The sequence below is a fragment of the Canis aureus genome, chromosome 5 (assembly GCF_053574225.1).
Source record: "Canis aureus isolate CA01 chromosome 5, VMU_Caureus_v.1.0, whole genome shotgun sequence".
NCBI classification, from domain to species: Eukaryota; Metazoa; Chordata; class Mammalia; order Carnivora; family Canidae; genus Canis; species Canis aureus.
Window position 1 is genome coordinate 30655797 of NC_135615.1, and position 22280 is coordinate 30678076.

Consider the following 22280-nt stretch of genomic DNA (forward strand, 5'->3'; position numbering starts at 1 on the left):
AAGCAAATGGTGGGTATTTGTCGTTTCTAATGGCTGAGGAATATTCCACTGTATACATAGACCGCATCTTCTTTATCCATTCATCTTTCAGTGGACACCGAGGTTCCTTCCACAGTTTGGCTACCGTGGACATTGCTGCTATAAACATCGGGGTGCAGGTGTCCCGGCGTTTCACTGTATTTGTATCTTTGGGGTAAATCCCCAGCAGGGCAATTGCTGGGTCATAGGGCAGGTCTATTTTTAATTCTTTGAGGAACCTCCACACAGTTTTCCAGAGTGGCTGCACCAGTTCACATTCCCACCCACAGTGTAAGAGGGTTCCCCTTTCTCCACATCCTCTCCAACATTTGTTGTTTCCTGTCTTGTTAATATTCCCCATTCTCACTGGTGTGAGGTGGGATCTCATTGTGGTTTTGATTTGTATTTCCCTGACGGCCAGTGATGCGGAGCATTTTCTCATGTGCTTGGTGGTCACATGTAGGTCTTTTTTGGTGAAATTTCTGTTCATGTCTTTTGCCCATTTCATGATTAGGTTGTTTATTTCTTTGCTGTTGAGTTTAATAAGTTCTTTATAGATCTTGGATACTAGCCCTTTATCTGATACGTCATTTGCAAATATCTTCTCCCGTTCTGTAGGTTGCCTTTTAGTTTTGTTGACTGTTTCTTTTGCTGTGCAGAAGCTTTTTATCCTCATGAAGTCCCAATAATTCATTTTTGCTTTTGTTTCCCTTGCCTTCATAGATGTATCCTGCAAGAAGTTGCTGTGGCCAAGTTCAAAAAGGGTGTTGCCTGTGTTCTCCTCTAGGATTTTGATGGATTCTTGTCTCACATTTAGATCTTTCATCCATTTTGAGTTTATCTTTATATATGGTGTAAGAGAATGGTCTAGTTTCATTCTTCTGCACGTGGCTGTCCAATTTTCCAAGCACCATTTATTGGAGAGACTGTCCTTTTTCCAGTGGATAGTCTTTTCCTGCTTTGTCAAATATTAGTTGACCACAGAGTTGAAGGCCCATTTTTGACACAAAATCAATGCCCAGAAATCAGTGGCATTTCTATACACTAACAATGAGACTGAAGAAAGAGAAATTAAGGAGTCAATCCCATTTACAATTGTACCCAAAAAGTATAAGATACCTAGGAATAAACCTAACCAAAGAGGTAAAGGACCTATACCCTAAAAACTATAGAACACTTCTGAAAGAAATTGAGGAAGACACAAAGATATGGAAAAATATTCCATGCTCATGGATTGTAAGAATTAATATTGTGAAAATGTCAATACTACCCAGGGCAATTTACACGTTTAATGCAATCCCTATCAAAATACCATGGACTTTCTTCAGAGAATTGGAACAAATAATCTTAAGATTTGTGTGGAATCAGAAAAGACCCCGAATAGCCAGGGGATTATTGAAAAAGAAAACCAGAGCCGGGGGCATCACAATGCCGGATTTCAGTTTGTACTACAAAGCTGTGGTCATCAAAACAGTGTGGTACTGGCACAAAAGATTAAGTTCTAATGAACAATTAGAAGTAAAATAAAAATTAGGGGTCTCTGGGTGGCTGAGTCAATTGAATGTCTGACTCTTGGTTTCAGCTCAGGTTGTGATCTTGGGGTCATGGGATTGAGCCCCATGTCAGGGCTTCACACTCATCAGGGGGTGTGCTTGAGATTCTCCCTCTCCCTCATCCCCATCCACCTGCTCATGTGCTTTCTCTGTGTGTCTCTCAAATAAATCTTAAAAAAAAAAAAAAAGTAAAGAAAAATTGGGTACTATCAACAATAGCATCAAAAAGCATCAAATATTCTGGGACAAATTTCCCCAAGCAGTGAACCTAGTTTCAGGTAACAGGATTACATTAAACAGGATTAAATTACATTAGAACAATTTGAGGAAATTTGATATCTCAGGAGTATTGAGTCTTCCATTCCATGAATGTGGTATATCTCTCCATTTATTTAGATTCTTCGTGTATCTCAGTAAAATTTAGTAGTTTTCAGTTTACAGGTTGTATTAGTCTTCTATTTGCTGCTGTAAGATATTATGACAACCTTGGTGGCTTAAAACAACACAAATTAATTACCTGGAGTTCTGCAAGTCAGAAGCCGGAAGGGAATCTTATAGAGCCAAAATCAAGGCTCAAAAGAGTTGCATTCCTTCTGGAGGCCCCTGAGGGAAATCTATTCCCTGTCTTCCAGCATCTGGAGGCTGCTGGTATTCCTGAGCTCATGTCCACGTCATTCTGACCTCTGGAAGCATCAATATACCTGACTTCTCAAATTCTGGTCCTCTTGCCTCCCTCTTATTATGACCCAGCGGGCCCACCTGTATCATTCAGAATAATTTCTCCACCTCAACATCTTTAACTTAATCACATCTACAAAGTCCCAAATTGTTGCTCTTAATATTTCTAATGAAATATGACCTGAGCAAAAGGCAGATGCTCAACCACTGAGCCACCCAGGCACCCCTCTATTGATTTTGTTTCAATCTCAATGATCCGTTGATATATTTATTATTTCCTTCATTCTGCTTATTTTTATTCTTATTTGCTCTATTTTTTTATACTTCCTTTAGGTGGAACTTGAGAAATCAATTGGAGATCCTTCTTTCTCTTTAATACAGGCACTTTACGTGATAAGCTTTCCTGTGAGCTCCACATCAGCTGTATCCCATACATTTTGAAATGTTGTATGAATATGTTCATGTTCAATATGTTCATGTATAACATATGTTCATATGTTACATGAATATCATGTAGTTACATATTTCTATTTCATCTTGTAACTTCTTCCTTGACTCATAGAGTATTTAGAAATATTTTGCTGAATTTCCAAATATTTCAGACAGTTCCAGGTATTTTTCTGTTAATAATTTCCACCTTAATTATGTTGTGGTCAGAGAATACAGTTTATATGGTATGAATCCTCTTACATTTATTAAAGTTAAGAATAGAATCTTATTTTTTCTGACCCAGAAGATGACATCTGTTGGTGGAATGTCCCATTGCATTTGTAAAGAATGTGTTTCTTTACACATTGCTCTTGTTTCTTTACAATGCTCTTGTTGAATGGAGCATTCTATCAGTATCAATTAGGTCTAGTTGGTTGGTAGTGTTTTCAATCTTCTATTACCTTAATATTGATTTTTTGGTTTAGTTGTTCTATCAATTAGTGAGAGAGGAGAGATGGACTGCATTCCAATTATTATAGATTGGTTTATTCCTCCTGTCAATTCTTTCAGTTGCTAATGTGTTTTGAAACTCTGGTATTACTTTCACATTTAAGACTGCAGTGTCTTCTTGAATAATTTACCCTGTTAGTACATAATGTCCTTCTTTATCCCTCATACTATTCTTTATTCTTTGTTCAAAATCTACTCCATCTGATATTAATATAGCTCCAGTTTTCTTTGATTAGTATCAGGGTGGTGTGCTTTTTTCCATTGTTTTAACTTTGTATCTTTGTATTGTATCTTTCTATTTAAACTGGGTTTCTACTGGTATAATATAGTTGGGTTTTGCTTTTTAAATAGAATCTGACAACCTCTTCTAATTTATTGGGTTGCTTAACCCTTTTATATTTAATTATCAACATGGTTGAGTTTACACCTATCCTCTTGCGTGTTTTCTATTTGTCCCATGTCCTCCTGGTTACTTTTTCTCACTTCCTGCCTTTTTCTTATAATACATCATTACTATTTTTGCTTTAGAGAGTCAATTATCCTTTAAAGAGAATAAAAAATCAGAAATAAGCATTTTCTTTTTTTTCTTTTTTTTTTTTTAGAAATAAGCATTTTCCATGTTTGCCCACATTTTTACCATTTCCAGCACTCTTCATTCCTATGTGTAGATCAAAATTTCTTTCTAATCTCATATTCTATCTGCCTGAAAATATACAAGCACATCTTGTTTTATTGTACTTTGCTTTATTGCACTTTGCAGATACTGCCTTTTCTTTTTTTTTTTTTTTAAGATTGATGGTGTGCAGCAACCATGGGTTGAGCAAGCCCATCACTGCCATCTTTCCAAAAGCATTTGCTCATTTCACATCTCTGTGTTGCCTTTCTGTAATTCTTGCAATATTTCAAACTTCTCATTATTATTATATTTGTCATGGTGCTCTGTGATCACTGATCTTTGATGTTACCACTGCAATTATTTTGGGGGTGCACAAACTACACCCATATATGACAGCAAATGTAATTGGTAAATGTGTGTTCTGATTACTCCACTGACCAGCCATTCTTCCATCGCTCTCTCTCCCTCTTCTTGGGCCTCCTTATTCCCCGAGACACAACAATATGGAAATTAGGACAATTAATAATCCTACAATGGGGGCACCAGCGTGACTCAGTGGTTGAGCATCTGCCATTGGCTCAGGGCATGATCCCAGGGTCTTGGAATCAAGTTTAGCATCAGGCTCTCCCTGAGAGGAGCCTGCTTCTCCCTCTGCCTAAGTCTCTGCCTCTCTCTGTCTCTCATGAGTAAATAAATAAAATATTTTTAAAAAACACACCCTACAATGGCCTCTAAATGTTTAAGGGAAAGGAAGAATCACATAAATCAAAAGCTAGGGGGGCACCTGGGTGTGCAGTTAGGTGTCCAACTCTTCTTTTCTGCTCAGGTCTTGATCTCACAGGTTGTGAGACTGAGCTCAGTACTCAGTGCAGAGTCTGCTTGGGATTTTCTCTCCTCCCTCTGCCCCTCTTGCTCGTGCTTGCTTTCTCTTTCTCTCTCACTTTCATTCTCTTTCAAAAATAAGTAACTAAATCTCAAAAAAAAAAAAAAGAGTTAGAAACTGTTGTATGAGTGTATCTGAGTTAGGAGTACAGACAATTGAGTGAGCAAGTATATCCAGCTAACCAGATAGTGGCCTTCAAAAGCTACTAAGATCTGATCTAGAAATGGAATGTTTTAGGCCACTGATAGAATCAGATGTTTCCTCAGAGCCCTAAATCATAAAATATTATAAATTGGGCTAGGCAGGTAACATGACTAGTCAGAATTTGTCCCTAAACTTGAACTCACCAGGTTAAATGAATGACCAATGTTAATATGCCTTTATAGAGAGACTAATTAGAATAATCTTCTATACATTTATAAGATTTAAATGCTCTTGCAATTGTATCATAAATTTAATCATTTATTAAATTTCTGTATAATAATAACAGGCTTCCTATCCTTTAAAAATACAGCATAATTGTATGTGTTTCATAAATGAAATACAATATTTATTTTAAACCAATAAAGGATAGTAAAGATGTGAGGATAGGCTTAACAGTACATTAAAATGGATAAGAACAAAGAATATATTATATATTTTTCCTTCCATTGAAGAAACAAAAATAAGGAAGATTTATAAGGGAAAAAAGGCAAGACTATCTGAAATGTAGTTTCTCTTTTTAGGTGTGTTGTTAAGATGACATTTAGTTGTTAGTAAGACAAAACCCAAAAACAACAATGACAAATAAGATAGATATTTAATATCTCTTTCAAATTCAAGAAGTTCAAAGGAAGATGGTTCAGGCTGGTTTGGTCTCACTAGTGTCAGGGACCTGGATTTTCTATCTTGTTTCTACTATTTGGGTGGCCTGTGGCTTGCATTATCAGGAATAGTCATGGTCCAATATGACTGCTGGAGCTGCAGTCATTATGTCTACATTCAGCTAGCAAGGAGGAGGAACAGTAAAAAATGGCACATCCTCTCCTCTTAAGGTTGTTCAAAATGAGTCACAAGATATAAAAAGCATGTCTCTGTTGTTTTCAAATTTCTTTTGCAACTGAAACAGCAAACAAAAATTGTCTATTGGTTTTGGAAGAGTGTGTTAAGAGGGTGCCTGGAACATATGAACTGTCTTTTAGTTATGCAACAGTCTTGCCTAACTAGCTTCCCACTCTACTAGAATGCTAGACTTTAAATCTCATTGGTTAACTCTTCTGGAAACAGTTTCATTTTATTTTTTTCTTTCTTTCTTTCTTTCTTCTTTCTTTCTTTCTTTCTTTCTTTCTTTCTTTCTTTCTTTCTTCTTTCTTTCTTCTTTTTCTTTCTTTCTTTCTTTCTTTTCTCTTTCTTTCTTTCTTTCTTCTTTCTCTTTCTTTCTTTCTTTCTTTCTTTCTTTCTTTCTTTCATTCTTTTTCTTTCTTTCTTCTTTCTTTTTTGTGACATTTTCAATTGAGAAGCCTGTTCACTTTAGGTATATTATTTATTTAAATAGCTATGTTACACTAGAAATTTCCCTAATAAAATGGTCAAAGTAAACTCACTGGCAAGCATATCTGCAAAACTATATTACTGCCATGTTTCAATTTTTAAAAAATTGTCCATGAATTAAAAGCTTTGTTTTTAAAACAAGATATTTAACCTTTTCTTGAGAATTTTTAAATTTAATTTTTAAAGTTGATAACTTAATGTTTTAAAATTTTTAAAAGGAGATTAATATTCTAAAGATATAAAAAACATACACAACTTAATATAAAAAAAAACAACTTGATTAAAAAATGGGCAGAAGACACGAATAGACACTTTTCCAAAGAAATCCAGACAGCCAACAGGGACATGAAAAGATGCTCAACATGACTTACTACCAGGGAAATACAAATCAAAACCACAATAACACCTAACATCTGTTTGGCTAAAATCAACATACAAGAACAACAGATGTTGGCAAGGATGTGGAGAAAGGGGAACTCTCTTACATCGTTGGTGGGAATGCAAGATGGTGCAGCCTCTGCGGAAAACAGTACAGAGGTCCTTCAAAAATTAAAACCAGAACTACCAGAATTCCAGCAATTCCATTTCCAGGTGTTTATGGGAAGAAAATGAAAACACCAATTCACAGAGATTTATGGACTCCTATGCTCATAGCAGCATCATTTACAATAGTGAAGATATATAAACAACCTAAGTGTCCAATAAACTGTGGTATACGTATACAATGGAATATTACTCAGCCATAAAAAAAGATTGTGCCATTTGCGACAACATGAATGGGACTCAAGGGTATTATGCTAAGTCAGACAAAGTCAGACAAAGACAAAGACCATATAATTTAACTTATATGAGGAACCTAAAAAAAAAACAAAACAAGCAAATAACCAAAACGAAATAGAAACAGACTCACAGATATAGGAAATAAACTGTTGGTTACCAGAGGGGAGAGGAGTGGAGAGATGGGAAAAATAGGTGAAGGGGGTTGATTAAAAGGTACAGACTTCTGGTTATAAAATAAAATAGGGGCATGTAATGTATGCAAAGGGAATATGCTCAATATTAAGATAACTTTGTATGGTGACAGGTGGTAACTAGACTTATCATGGGGATCATTTCATAATCTATGAAAAATATCAAATCGCTTTGATGTACACCTGAAACAAATAGGATCTTTGTATGTCAATTATGCTTTAAGGAAAAAAAGGACAGGAACCTTGTGGCTCAGTCAGTTAAGCGTCCAACTTGATTTTGGCTCAGGTCATGATCTCAGGGTCGTGAGATCCAGCACTACGTCTTGTTCCCTGCTGGGCTTGGAGCCCGCTTGGGATTCTCTCTTCCTTTCTCTCTGCCCCTCTCCCCCTCTAAAAATAGTAATAATTTAAAAAACCTTAAGAAAAAGGAAAAAGAAAGGTAAAAATAAAGGTATACATTGAGGCATCCACCCCTTATCCCCATCTCCCATCTATTCAGTTAACACCTCTGTAGGGAAGAATGTGCGTTGCTCTCTTGTGTGCTTTTCCATTGTGTTACTGAATATGTGTGTGATCACAGGTAAATATATTCTTATTTTCTCCATCCTAACATAAGAGGTAGCGTACTGTACAAACCTTTGCATGTTGTTTGTTCATGAGTTTTGTTAAAATGTTTCTTAGGGATCTTTCACACGAGTATACAAGAAAGCAAAATTTTAAGGGCACCTGGGTGGCTCAGTTAAGCATCTGCCTTCAGCTCAGGTCATGATCTCGGAGTCCTGGGATCAAGTCCTAAGTCAGGCTCTCTGCTCAGCGGGGAGTCTGCTTCTCCCTCTCTCTCTGTGCTCCTCCCCTCAGCTCTTGCTCTCTCTCACATGCACGTCCTCCCATTCTCTCTCTCTCAGATAAATGAATAAAATCTTTAAAAAAAAGAGAGGGGGGGAGCTAATTTTTTAAAATAACTGCATGGTATTCTCTTTATGCATGCTACATTATTCATCCAATCATTTCTCTGTTGATGGACATTTGGGTTATTTCCATTCTTCACAATTAAGATGCTTTTTAACACATTGTTTATGACATAGCTGGAGACATCACTTGAGGGAAAAGAGAGAAGGAAATGACTCTAACTACAACTCTAACCCCAGAGAAATAAATACAATAATTTCAAGTTCATAAATAGCTTATATTTCAACTCAAAATCTCTAAGTTCTCACATTTAAAAAATTACGATATCTATAAAATATTACTCCTTACAGACATTTTATTCTTAGCAGGTTAGGTCAAGGATTCTTTTGAAAAAGCTGATGAAAATCATGGATCCTTTCTGCAAAAAGTACACACGCAAAAAAAAAGAAACAAAAACAAAAACCCATAACTTTGCAAAATGTTCCAAAAGATTGGGTTACCCATTGTGATTGGTCATAGATCTAAGATTTAAAAATTCATGACTCAAACTCATTCCAGTAAACTACCATTTCTGATTCTTAGCATAGTGAAGGAAGAGAAATGTTTTCATTTTTTTTTTTTTTTCAGAGAGAGAGGCAGGAAGAAGCAGAAGGGAGTGAGAGAATCTTAAGCAGACTCCACACCCAGCATGAAGCCTGATGCAGGGCTGGATCTCACAACCCTGAGATCAAGACCTGAGCCGAAATCAAGAGTTGGTTGCTTAACTGAGCCACCCAGGTGCCCCGGGAAACTTTTAATAGTTGTCTGAATAAAAATATCACTACAAAAAAAAATATATCACTACATATTAGATGTTGCAAAGCCTGTGGGTGGGCTTTGTTTGGCCTGCATGGTGTTTTGATTTTCTTTTTTTCTAAAACAACAATCACTATTTGTAAACTGGAAGATTTACAAAAGAATCAATATTTTTAAAGTTTCTTCAAAAATTGAAAATCTGAGCCCAGGTGGCTTGGCAGTTTAGCACCACTTTCAGCCCAGGGTGTGATTCTGGAGACCTGGGATCAAGTCCCACGTCGGGCTCCCTGCAAGGAGCCTGCTTCTCCCTCTGCCTGTGTCTCTGCCTCTCTCTCTGTGTGTCTGTTATAAATAAATAAATATCTTTTTAAAAAATTGAAAATCTGGTGGTACTGGCCACACATTGCTCCCTTACAGTCTACAAGCGCTTTCTTCCCACCCTCTCTTGTCTCCTACCACCAGCCCTGGTGTCTGGTCCATCTAGGCATCTGGGTTTGAGGTTCCCAGATAAATCTCAGGTTTGCTATCTTAAAAGCCTCAAGTTCTCTCCTTTTCTTCCCTGGTTTTATCCTAGTTATTTAAGGGCTAAACCAAAAAAACAAAGTTGAAAGCAAGAAAGTCTTTAAAGGTTTTTCTCTCTTTTTCCAAGTTCTCTTCAGCAGGAGATGAGATAAGGAAGGTAGGCAAGGGCTTGGGAGCAAAAGAGAAAGGGCAGACCATTTTTTTTTGTAAAGAGGAAGGAAGAATCCATGGGTGAAGGACAAGTTGGGCTCCCAGGAAGATGAGGGTCAGTGAGGCATGCTTGTGGTGTCATTGGGAGTGGAACGTGAAGCCACTTCATCTTGGGGTGGTTCGCTTTACGAGTTTATCATCTCAGTCGGGTGCAGTCTCGCTGTAGGAAGTGATAGCAGAAGTGGGAATGTTGGTTCCAGCGGTTGGAACTTATGCAGGGTGGAGTTAATAAATTACCATCTGCTCATGGGCGTCCCCATCTATCTTCTTGGTCCTCTGGCATCCTGCCCTGACAGATGGCTCTGGCTTAGTATCATGGAGAGTTCCAGTATTTCTCTCAATGCTCTCAACTCCTAACTTGCACTTAACAGTTTTAGCTGACAACTTTCTCTATAATCATCTTAGGTAGTTGACAAAGAATAATAAGAATAATCTTAAGTAGTTGACAAATATATATATATATATATATATATAGGTCTGGGGACGCCTGGGAGACTCAGTGGTTGAACATCTGCCTTTGGCTCACGGCATGATCTCGGGGTCCTGGGATCAAGTCCCTCATCGGGCTCCCCTGCAGGGAGCCTGCTTCTCCCTCTGCCTGTGTCTCTGCCTCTCTGTGTGTGTCTCTCATGAATAAATAAATAAAATCTTTAAAAAAGAAAAGAAAAGAAAAATAGGTCTGGGTCAATAACATTAGAAAGCCCCAGTAAAAAACACAATATGCCAAGAGATCATTACAACGCAGTGTGATAAATGGCATGCACAGAGAGGGGCCGGCCCCAGACGTGGAAAGGGGATCAAGGATTGTTTTCTGAGGGAAATTCTTGAGCAGTTTTTTAAAGGACAGGCAAATTGAAGTAGATGTGGAGTCAAGTATTCCCAGCACAAAGGCTCAATCAACATCCTTGCTACTAGAGAATCAAGTAGTAATAAGATACATGATATGAGGAAGAGGAAGAGGGGACCAGATCAGGAATCTTCCGCTCATCACCACAACCTCGAGTTTGGATTTCATACTGAGGTCAGTGGGGAGCCACTGAAGGATGGGGAAATGATGAAATTTAATCTCTGTGTTTGAATTTTTAAATGTTTCTTCCCTTCTTTCCTTATTTTGTAGATTACTGCAGGAGCCCTCTCACTGGGCTTCTGCCCAGGGATCCTTGCTTCCACCAGCCCCCAGTCTATTCTCAACACAGGAGCCAGAATGATCCTTTAAGAAAGGAAGACCAAATGCTTTGCTCCCCTTCTTAAAACCATACAATGGCTCCCCACATCATGGAGGGTAAAAGCCAAGACAGAAAGGGAGCTCCTTGCAGACTTGTTCCATGCAACCTCCGATCTCTTCTAATACGCAGCCCTTGCTCACTGTCCTCTAGCCAGTCCCTGGAATTCACCAAGCTTACTGCTTCTGCCTTAGGACCTCTGCATGGGCTGTCTACCCCATCTGGAATATTCTCTCTTCACCTCACTAAATGCCCTCGTCTCCTTCATGTCTTGGCTCAAATGTCATGTTCTCAATGAGAATATATTTAGAGCTGCATCTTCCGCATAAAACATTCTTGGTCCACCTTATCCTATTCTTTTTCTATGTAGTATTTTAACAATGTTCCATATCATTTCCTTATTTCCTATTCAAAATAATATGTCTTTACTGATGTGCATAGTAATAAGCAATCAATTACTTTGTCTTAAAAGACTATTGTTACTTTATATCCATCAAGACAGGCCACAGGGCTGTGGTTTCCAATAGTGTTTTTGTATTGAATTTCTTTCTTTTCTTTCTGACTTTTTTCTTTTATACTTTTTAGATTCCATATATAAGAGATCATACGTTATTTGTATCTATATTATTTCACTAAGCAATTTGTAGCTGCATTATTTCAGTAAGCATATGCCCTTGCGATGCCACAAATGGCAAGATTTTTATGGCTCTTTTTATGGCTAAGTAACATTCCTCTGTGTATGTGTGTGTGTGTGAGGTAATTTCCTTATCCATTCATCCATCGATGGACACTTAGGTTGTTTACATATCTTGGCTATTATAAATAATGTTTCAGTGAACATGGGAGGACAAATATCTTTTCCAGTTAGTGTTTTTGTTTTCTTTGGATAAATACCCAGAAGTGGGACTGCTGGATCTTATGGTACTTCCCAGATGCTCCTGGTACTTCTATTTTTAATTTTTAAAAGAAACTTCACACTGTTCTCCACTACTAATTGCACCAATTTACATTCCCAGAAACTGTGCACAAGGGTTCCTACTCTTCCACATCCTCACCATCACTTGTTATTTCTTGTCTTTTGATAATAGCTATTCTGAAAACAAAAATAGCTATTCCGACGGGTGTGAGGTAATATCTCGTTACAGTTTTGAGATTTCAGCATCATAATTCTCACCCATATGCTTAAAGGCAGATATCCATAGGACTTGCGCAGGAGAAGTGCAGACAGACAAGGTATGACCAAAATAACAGGTGGCAAACAGTGTCTTTTAACAAGAGGAAGTGGGGGGTATAATTCAGTTTTTCTTGAAGACTCAAAAGATGTTTGAGAATTATTCAATACTGCTGTTTTATCTGCATGACATCCATTCACTGTTGTCTTTTCTGTGTGTACAAGTGCTAAGAAAAGAGATACCTGGCCAATAAAATGCAGAATCATAGAGAATATGGCTTCAAACTCAGCTAAAAAGTAATACCAAGACAACTGTGAGTTCAAAAACAGAACAGCTTTAAATAGTTGTTTAACTCACTCTACTCTGACATGTTTAAATATTTAAAAATCAAAATCCATTTTGTAGCATAATTTTTTCAACTACAAAAGTGATCACATTATGGTTATGAGACTCTAAATTAATATAACTGGGTGAGCTATCAAGAAAAGAACTAACTTCTTGTGGATTTTTGCTCCCAAGAATCATCACAAAAAAGAAAGTAAGGGGTGATTTTTCCCCAAGAACAGTCAAGTTTTTAGTATTCTAGAATTTGTGGCTCTCCCTCCTGGGGATGCAATTTACAGATTGCTTATTTGCTTGGTGTTTGTTTATTTGATTGGGAGGCTAACCCAAATAAGTCTTTTCTGGAGGAGGACCTTGACTAATTGAGATAATTATCAGGCACTGACATCAGGAGTGGCCAAGAACATACAGGTCACAGTCCCCCTCCCTATTCTTCCTGAGTCCTGGTGAGACCCAAGGGAAAGGAAGAGAACCATTTGCCATTGGCGGGGAGGTGTTGTTGGGAGACTGATACCAAATTTTTGTTGATCTTGGCAGGTAGACGCTCTGAGCCAGATAAAACCATGACTTACAAAAATAAGGACACGTGGTTGTTTTATATTTTGAATACTGAGAAGCAATTCTCTCTTACATCTGTAGTTTTTTGTTCTTGTTTTCTGCTCTTGAGCAAAACTCCTACAGGGAGAGTAGTTTCTTTCATCTCCTCCACCTCATTTCCACCAACCTTGGTTTCCCCAGGGTAGCTGCAGCAGCTGGATGCCCTTACGCTGGTCCCGTGGTTCCTAAGTCAACATCTCCCAAAGCCAAGCACGCTATCACTTGGTGAGCACTCAAAATGCATTCCCCCCCCCCCCAGGTCTGAGGACTGATTGTGCTGACTTCCTAAGCGGTTCCATGAGTCTTCTCGTTGTCCTTTGGGAATCTCTAAATTACCACATGACCCAACAATTCCACTATTAGGTACACAACCCGCCCCCCCAAATGAAAACATGTTGACCCAAAAGCGTGTATATGAATGTCCACATATATGACAAAACTCCATAGAACTAAACACACACACACACAAATGCATGGGAAAAACTGACAAAACCTAAATAAGGTCCCTGCATTGCATTAATGTCCTTCTCCAGGTTGTGCTACTGTACTTAATTATGCATTACAGCCCCCAAATGAAACTAACTCAAATATCCACAAACCGATAAATAAACAAAATATGTAATATTTATCTAATGGAGTATGTTCAGTCATAAAAAGGAGAGAGGTACTGATATGTGCTACAACATGGACAAAACTTGAAAACGTTATGCTGAGGGAAATCAGACACAGAAGGACATATTTTGTGATTACCTTTTCTTTTAATATTTTATTTGTTTACTTAGAGAGAGAGAGAGAGAGAGCATGAGGAAGGGGGTAGAGGCAGAGGGAGAAACAGACTCTCTGCTGAGCAGGGAGCCTGACCTGGAGCTCTATCCCAGGACCCTGAGATCACGATCTGAGCCAAAGGCAGACTAGACTCTTCACCGACTGAGCCACCCAGGTGCCCCTATGATTACCTTTATAGGAATTATTCAAAACAGGCAAATCCACAGAGATAGAAGTAGATTAGATGTTAACAAGGGCTGGGAGAACAGAAACTGGAAGTGACTACTAAGAGGCACTGGGTTTCTTTTGGAAGTGATGGAAATATTCTGGAATTAGATAGTGCTGATGGTTGGGCAATATGGTGATTATACTAATGACCACTGAATTAACACTAAAAAATGGTGAATTTTGTGTTATATGAATTTAAAAGTTTAAGATTCTAATATAGCAAGAAAGAAAAAGAGAGAGAGAAGAATCCATCAGCCTTGAGCCATAGCTCTCTCCTTCTTGGTGACACAATCTGACATATTACCCTCCAGCTCCAAGGATCTGCTGTCTACCACCCCCCCGCCCCCACAGAGGACAGCCCACAGCACTGTCCTTTCTGACCACACAGCATTGTTCTCAACTCCAGCTCTGCTCAGAGTGACGGCTGCTGGCCAAGTTCCCCAGCCCTCTATGGACACGCTGTTCTGGAGCTCGCCAAGGCACTGCCACCTGTATTACCCCTGAAGTGTAGACACTGCACCCCAGGCCTCCAGCCATTCTAGAGTCAATTCAATTTCCTTTAGCCTGAGAATATAGGTCCTGAACTTCGTTTTACAGAAATAAAGATACCATATTGCCACAGGTGGAAGTGTGTCAATCCCCAAAGTCTAACCCCCCAGTACTTTATTGGATATAATGTTTTTACAGAAGTCATCAAGTGAAAATGAGGTTATCTAGATTAGGGTAGGTGGGTCCTAATCCAATAATCATTATAAAAAGGAGAAATTTTGGAGACGGACACACACAGAAGAAAGATGGCGTGAAGATGCACAGGGAGAAGGCAGCCATGTGCCTGGAGTGATGCATCTACTAGCCTAGGAACATCAGGAATTGCCATCAAACACCAGAATCTCGAAGATGCAAGGAAGGATCTGCCCCTAGAGCCTTCCAAGAGAGCGAGGCCCTGCCAACACTCCTGGCCTCCAGAACTGTGAGAGAATCCATTCCTGTTGTCTTAAGCCAACTAGTTGTGGTACTTTGTTACAGCAACTCTAGGAAACTAATACACATAGAAAAGCACAGGGTTGTCGCAGCATGGATGGCACAGATGCCTACGTTTAAAAACAGAACCCGCCAGTGCTACTCATAAATGGAACAAACCACCCATAGGACAACCCGAAGGGATCCCCAGGGGATTAATTACACTGTGAGAAAAAAGTCCACCTCTAAGGGTTACAGACTCTACGGTTCCATTTATAAGCGCTCTTCACGTGACAAAATCCTAGAGATGGAGCAAAGATCCCTGGTTGCCAGGGCGTGGAGAGAAGGTGAGAGAGGAAGGCGGCTGTGGCTGCAACAGAGGAGGAGGAGTCCCGCCTTGTGACCGGGACTGCTCTGTGCCTTGAGGCGCTGTGACAAACCCGTCCAGGACTAAAGGCACACGCGCACGGATGCGTGGAAAGTCGGCAAAAGATGAATAAGTCCTGTGGATGGTGTTAAGGTCAATTTCCTGTTTGTGATACTGTATTACAGTCATACCAGATGCTCCCACACGGGGGGTGGGGGGGGGGGGGAGACAGACTGCCGCCCAGGGACCACTCACTCGTCTCTTGCCTCATTTCGCTCCTGCTCCTATAACCGGGATCTCTGTGCCATCGGGAGCTTTTTTTTAATAACGTCAGGCTTCAGGTTAGGAAGGAGGGAAGGAGGGAAGGAGGGAAGGAAGGAAGGAAGGAAGGAAGGAAGGAAGGAAGGAAGGAAGGAGGGAAGGAGGGAGGGTGTGAGGGAGGGAGGAGAGAAGGAGGGAAGGAAGGAGGGAGGGAGGAAAGAAGGAGGGAGAGAGGGAGGGAGAGAGGGAGGAGGGAGGGAAGGAAGGAAGGAGGGAGGGAGGGGAGGAGGAAGGAGGGAGGGAGGAAGGAAGGTAGGAAGGAGGGCGGGAGGAGAGAAAGGGAGAGAGGGAGGGAGGGAGGGGAGGAGCAGCCCACCTGCAGAGAGGCAGCCAGCCGGCAGGGTGGGAGCACGGGCTGCGCCGGGGCGGGGGTGACGCGGTCCGGCCCCTCATCCTTCTCCCTCCCGCGCCCCCTTCACACCCTGCACCTTCCTCGGGGAGGAGCGACGCACCGGCCGGGACGAGCCGAGCGGGGGTGACGCGGCGGGGCCCGGGGCAGGTGGCTCTGGCGGCAGGTGCCCCGAGCGGCCACACCGCGGCGACAGCTCCGCGGCCACCCAGGCCCGGGGGACCCGCGCCGCCCAGGTCACTCGGCCTTCGTCCCGGCGGCGCGGGGACACCTGCACAGCGAGGTCGGAGCGACCGCGGCCTGGAGGAGCGGCGGGGAGGAGCGCGCGGGCGCGGCTCGACTCAGGTGCGGGCCCCCCCCCCCCCCCGGGGCCGCGGAGTCGGGTCTCTGCGCGGGGGCGCGGGGGCGCGGCGGCCGCTTCCAGGGGTGGGGGTGGGGGGTGGGGATGCTGAGTCACGGATCTGTCACCGCCGCTCACCTCTCCCCGGCCCTCCGGGGGCTAAAGCAAAAGCGAAAGCGAATGCGCCTCGCGGGGCGGCCGGTCCCGGGAGCGGCGCCCGCCACCGCGTCCGCGGCGCTCGGGCATCTGCGCGGGGCCGACGGGGCCGACGGGGCGGATGGCGCGGACGGGGCGGACGGGGCCGCCGCTCCGGGGCCGCCGGCTCCCCAGGCTCCCCGCGCTCCCCGCGCTGCTGCTGCTGCTGCTGCCGCCGCTCCGGCCCGCGACGCCGGGTAGGGAGAGGCGGCGCCCCCCGGCGGGAGGGGAGGGCGGGAGGGCGGGAGGGCGCGGGCGCGGGGACACGTGCAGGCGGGCGCGGGAGGGCAGCGCCCCGAGCCGACCCGCCCCGCTCGCGGCCGCCCGGGGCCGGGCTCTGAACGCGCAGGCTTCCCACATCCCCGAGGCGGAGGTTGGGAGCGGGGTCTGCAGGGGGAGGGGGCGCAGGACGGGGTGGCCGCGTGTTGGGCAGCTGGCCCCCCGGAGCGACCTGCAAACAGCCCCGAGGTCTTCAGCGGCAGGAAACCCGGGAAGGGCGCGGGCGCGGGCGCGGTGGGGCGGCCTGCAGCGCGGGCACTCGGGCGAGGGGAAGAAATAGTCGGTGATGGCTTGGAGTACCCCACACGGACGTAGGGCGCGGAGGTGTAATCTCGGCAGGAAGAACCCAGTGAGTGACGCATAGGTTTTCATCCCGGGGAGCTGGAGAGGAGGGAGGAGAAAGAATAGATCCGGCTTTAACGGGGAGCCAGCCCTCTGAGGCTCTGCAGAAAGCTAGGAACCCTCTCCCCAGAAAAATGCATGAATGCACATGCATATAAGCCAGGGCCCCATGAAAGGCCATCCATAGAGTCTCCAAGAGTTAGTTTACTCAGTGATCTCTGTGTGTCTGTGTCTGTGTGTGTTAAGGCAAGACTCCCAATAATTTGCATTCAGTCCCGTGGATCTATCCACCTAATACCTAGCACTTGATCAGACCCATCCATCCACATCTGCCACCAGCTGGCTTGGTGTGAATCCTGCAGCCCTGCAGGGTTTCATGAAGTTTTATTTTCTCGAGACTATGGATTTTCTCCCACAACTGAGAAAACTCAGCAGAGGGTGAGTTCTAGTTCCTCCACATCTTTGTCAGCACTTGGGTAGAATCAGTCTTTTTTTTTTTTTTTTCCCTGACTGCTGTTGGTGACCTGGTCACCATCTCATCTCCCTACAGTTCCTAGGGAGAACTCTCATCCTTTCATCTCCCTAGCCAGTGTGCAGAATAGCCAGGCGACTGGGGCAGTGCTCCCAGCACAGTGAGAAAGTGAGATGCAGCGTTAGTCAGGGCCCCACAAGTGCAGAGGGCACTGCAGGTAAGAGCTCCAAAGTTCATTGACATACCCTCGTGTTTGACCTCACAATGGTACTGCTGCCTTTCTGCAGCTCCCGCTGTTTCTCGGTGTTTCTGGGGCAGGTTTGGTGACATAGAATAGATAATAAACTTCATACATTTAATTACATGATAAGTCTAGAGGTAAATGTATACACTCAGGAACCATCGTGATCAAGAAGGTAAATATAAACATCACCACCAAATGGCTCCTCTTGTCTTCCATAACCTTTGCCTCCCGCCCAACGCCCAACGCTTTCCCCCCCCAGGCCACCACCACGGGCTTTTAGTCACTTTGACTTGTTGCCATTTCTAGAATGTTATATAAATGAAGCCATACAATATGTACTCTTTTATTGTCTGGCTACTTTTATGCATAGTTACTGTTCTGAGAATTCCCCCTTCATCTTCTAATTTGTGTCAATAGCTTGTTCTTTATTATTGCTGAGAAGTATTTCATTCCATGGGTACCATACTGTTGGTTTATCCACTCGGTTGTTACTAGACATCTGGGTTGTTTCTGGTTTGGGCTGTTACATCGAAAGCTGTTATGAACATTCACTAATCGGTTTTGTGTGGACACAGGCTTTCATGTCTTTTGGGTAGAGAAAATGGGAGCAGGATGGCTGAATCATATGACATGTATGTGTTTAATTTTTACATTCCCACCAGCAGGGGGTGAGTTCTAGTTTCTCCACATCTTTATCAGCACTTGGTAGGATCAGTCTTTTTTTTATCCCTGAAAAAAGTTTTCCACCTTTTTGAGATATAATTGACATATAAGCTTAAGATGTACAATATGTACAACATGAGGATTTGATATATATACATCTTGTGACATGATTACCACATTCATCGCCTCACACATTTACCAAAGTGTGTGTGTGTGTGTGTGTGTGTGTGTGGTTGGTCAGTCTCTTCAGTTGTACCCATTCTAATAGGTGTGTAGTGGACTGTCATATTTTTTTCTCATAGTTTTTAACTTGCATTTCTCTAATAACCAGTGATGTTGAGCATCTTTTCATGTGCTTATTTGCCATCAGTATTCTTTGGTAAAGTGCGTGGTTAAAACTTTTGCCCTTTAAAAATTGAGTTGTTGAATTATTATTGAGTTTGGAGAGTTCTTTATGTATTTTATATACAAGACCTTTATCAGATATAATTTGGAAACATTTTCTCAGAGTCTGTGGCTTGTCTTTTCATTCTCTTAACAGTGTCTGATGAACAGAAAGTTTTAATTTTGATGAAGTTCAGTTTATTTCTCTTAGGTATTATGTTTTCAGTGTCATCTTTAAGAAATCTTTGCCTAACTTAAGGTCGCAAAGGTTTTCTTGTAGAGTTTTCATAGCGTTAAGGCTTTACGTTTATGTCTGATTCATTTTGAGTTAATTTTTTATATAATGTAAAGTGTGGATTGAAAGTTCCATATTTGCTTGGTTTCAGGTTTTTTTTTGCGTAGGGATATCCAATTGTTCCATCACTATTTGTTGAAAAGATGATCTTAACCAAATTGCTCTTACACCTACTTTGAACATCAAATGTTCATAGAAGTGTTGGTTGCTGTAGCCAAAATATCATCAGTCTGATTATATTTCTCTACATTAGCAATAAGCAATTGGAAATTGAAATTTAAAAATATATACATCACTTGCAATAGCATCAAAAAGTATGAACCACTTATGGATAAACTGACAAAAGATGAGAAAGACCGATGCACTCAAAACCACAAACCACTGCTGAGAGAAATTAAAGCAGACCTAAACAAATGGAGACACATACCTCACGGACTGGACAAATCAATTAGGTAACGATTCCAACCCCCAAGTCAAAATTTCAGTAGGCTTTCATGCAAAAATTTAAAAAATGATTCCAAAATTTGCTTGGAAATGCATTAAGACCTGGTATAGCCCAAACAACTTTGAAAAACAACGTTCTCTAAGTTGGAGAAATAACACTTCTGATTTTGAGACTTACCATAAGGTTACAGTACTCGAGACAATGAAGGGTAAAGAGGAACAGAGGGCTAACAGAATAGTCTGTGCCTAATGTTTTTAAATGAGCTTGGAAGGGAAGTGGATACAAATTATCCAATTTGCTACCTGGTACTATGATCCTGATCAGAAATTATAGAGAGAAGCCCCTTCCTTATCACCAGTGGAACAAAGAATATATAGTCTCAGATATGTTCCTGCTAGTTTACAGTGCTAACAGACACAGAAAATTGCTGTTATTTGTTCTTAGTAAAAAGGCATTATTTGGAGGGGAAACCAATCATTTTAGGCAATAAGTAATTTACTGCTTAAAGATCCTCATACCCTGAAAGGCTGCAGATGATTTTCCAAAAGCAGCTGGAGTGGATGAAGATAAGTATACCTTACCAACTTGGATTTCGTTATACAGGGTGTTTAGTACAGTTGGGGTGGCTTTACAATTTTTGGGTCTTTAAACATTTTAAAAGCCATTTTTCAGAATTCTGGGGAGTTTTGCTCAAACTCTTCATTTTTTATTTCAGATCAGTTTTATCTAGTTATTATTGTTTTATGCTGCTACTTATAGCAACAAAAATAAAAACTTAAATGCACAAAATATGGCATTTATGGAAATCAACCTAAATGTTCAATAGTGGAGGACTGCATAAATAAATGCAGTTGCTTTCAAATAATATGCATCATATTACTCAGTTTTTACTAGAAGATCTAGAAGTAGCTATCATTCAGTAGGGAGATACTATGGTGTGTGTGTGTGTGTGTGTGTGTGTGTGTAGTTGTCAACCTTTTCTTATTTTTCTGTCATAATTGAAATTGCCTGTGTAAAAAGCAAATAAAACTATAAAAGAAGTAGCTCAAAAAAGATATAGAATTTGGGTTTTTTTTTTCAGATTCATTTTTAACTAATTAGAGCTGATCTTGTTTGGCAATGTTTTCATGATTTTATAAATTTTGCAAATTGGAATTTTTAGAACTATAGAGTCACCATATATAATATTTGTGCATACCATTTTACATTTTATAATATTTTATAAATACATTTTACAATATTTACAACTTGTTTAAAAGTTCCTTATTGCTAGAACTGTGTCATCTGGATAGTTAGGTTGTTTCAAAATGTCTGATGTTCTAAAAAGTAGGAACAACTGGATAAAAATAAACTAAATAGAGCAAAAAGGGCAAGGGAAAACTTCTCAGAGTCTAAAAAAATTGGTATAAATGCTTCTGGGGATATTCTTTATCAATCAAATCATTACTTTGACTAACTTCTTAATTTCTTTTGGGCTAAGTCACTTTTGCCAAATTGATTTTACCAAATAGTGTGTAACTGTGTAAATAAATGTATAAAATTCCCTAGTATATACGCTTGAATTAATATCCCTGTTACTTATTACACATGGTTGATGTTATTTGAATGTTTTTTACTAAGAAAGACTTGATTTTCTTCGGAGCAGTAGGGAGCCACTGAGGGTCTCTGGGCCAGAGGGACACTACTGGACCTGCATGGTGGAAAGATTACTCTTCTAAATAATGTGAAGAATAAACCGTAGTCAAGACGGTCTAGAGGCAGGAAGCTAAGTTAGAGACTTCTGCAACAGTTCCAGTAAATGGTGATGAAATCCTGAACCGAGACACTCTCATTAAGGAAGAGAGGAGGGGGCAGATTTCCTTTTGAGTCTTACAAGCATAGAGTGTATTTCATTCTTTCCCTTTTATTTGCTCTTCAGCCTATAGCTACTCAACTGTTCAAAGCCCTGATAAATCAATATTTAAGGACCCCACTATGATGAATTCATCTACCACATGAAAGGTGGATTAGGAATCTCAGTTAAGGAGCCTGAGACAGAAAGAACAGAATTTTGAGTTAAAGAAAATGATCTGGGTAGAGTGTGTACTTATAGTGAGTGGCAAAAGGAAGTGAACATGTTGACTTGGTTGGCATTTCAGCTAGAAAAATAATGAAAGAAAATGGATTAATGTGACTACAGAGGCTTTATACTTTTGATGCATCAGTGTCACAGTGAGCCGCTTGACAGGAGCAATGACATCTCATACTTCTTTGTGTCCTACTACTCTTTGCATGCTGTAGACATACATATAAATGGTAGAACAATAGGAAAAAAAAATTGGAATGGATTCTGACTCTCCTGAAACAATGAGAGGGGCATGCTAACACAATACCTTTTCAACTCTGGATATGAGACTAGGCCAAGAATACTTACCATATTAGACTGTAAGCCAACTTGTTAAAGAAGTATGATTTACAAGTTCTGCAACATAGAGAAAGGCGTGGCCCTAAACACAATTTGGGTGACTTCATTTATGATCACTGGGACTTGTATATGGGGTTTTTTGGGGGGTTTTTTGGGGTACTTAAGAGTTTTTAAAATCCCAGAACCTTAAATTTATGACTATTTACATTATTTCATCCATTCCTCTCTGTATATTCATAAGCCACTAACCCCAGAAGGCACCTATCACA

At 41.0% G+C, this 22280-nt stretch overlaps 1 protein-coding gene across 2 annotated transcripts in view; it reads left to right on the forward strand.

Annotated features, from left to right (window-relative positions):
* The first annotated feature begins 16530 nt into the window (after positions 1-16530).
* The window catches only part of IL15RA (interleukin 15 receptor subunit alpha), a 51945-nt gene continuing 46195 nt past the window's right edge, over positions 16531-22280 (forward strand). The window contains exon 1 of one of the 2 annotated variants that reach the window (XM_077897305.1): positions 16531-16680. In XM_077897305.1, coding sequence (XP_077753431.1) covers positions 16566-16680 — 115 coding nt within the window. In that variant the 5' untranslated portion in view covers positions 16531-16565. The remainder of the gene's footprint in view (positions 16681-22280) is intronic. The other variant, XM_077897304.1, reaches the window with a different exon arrangement.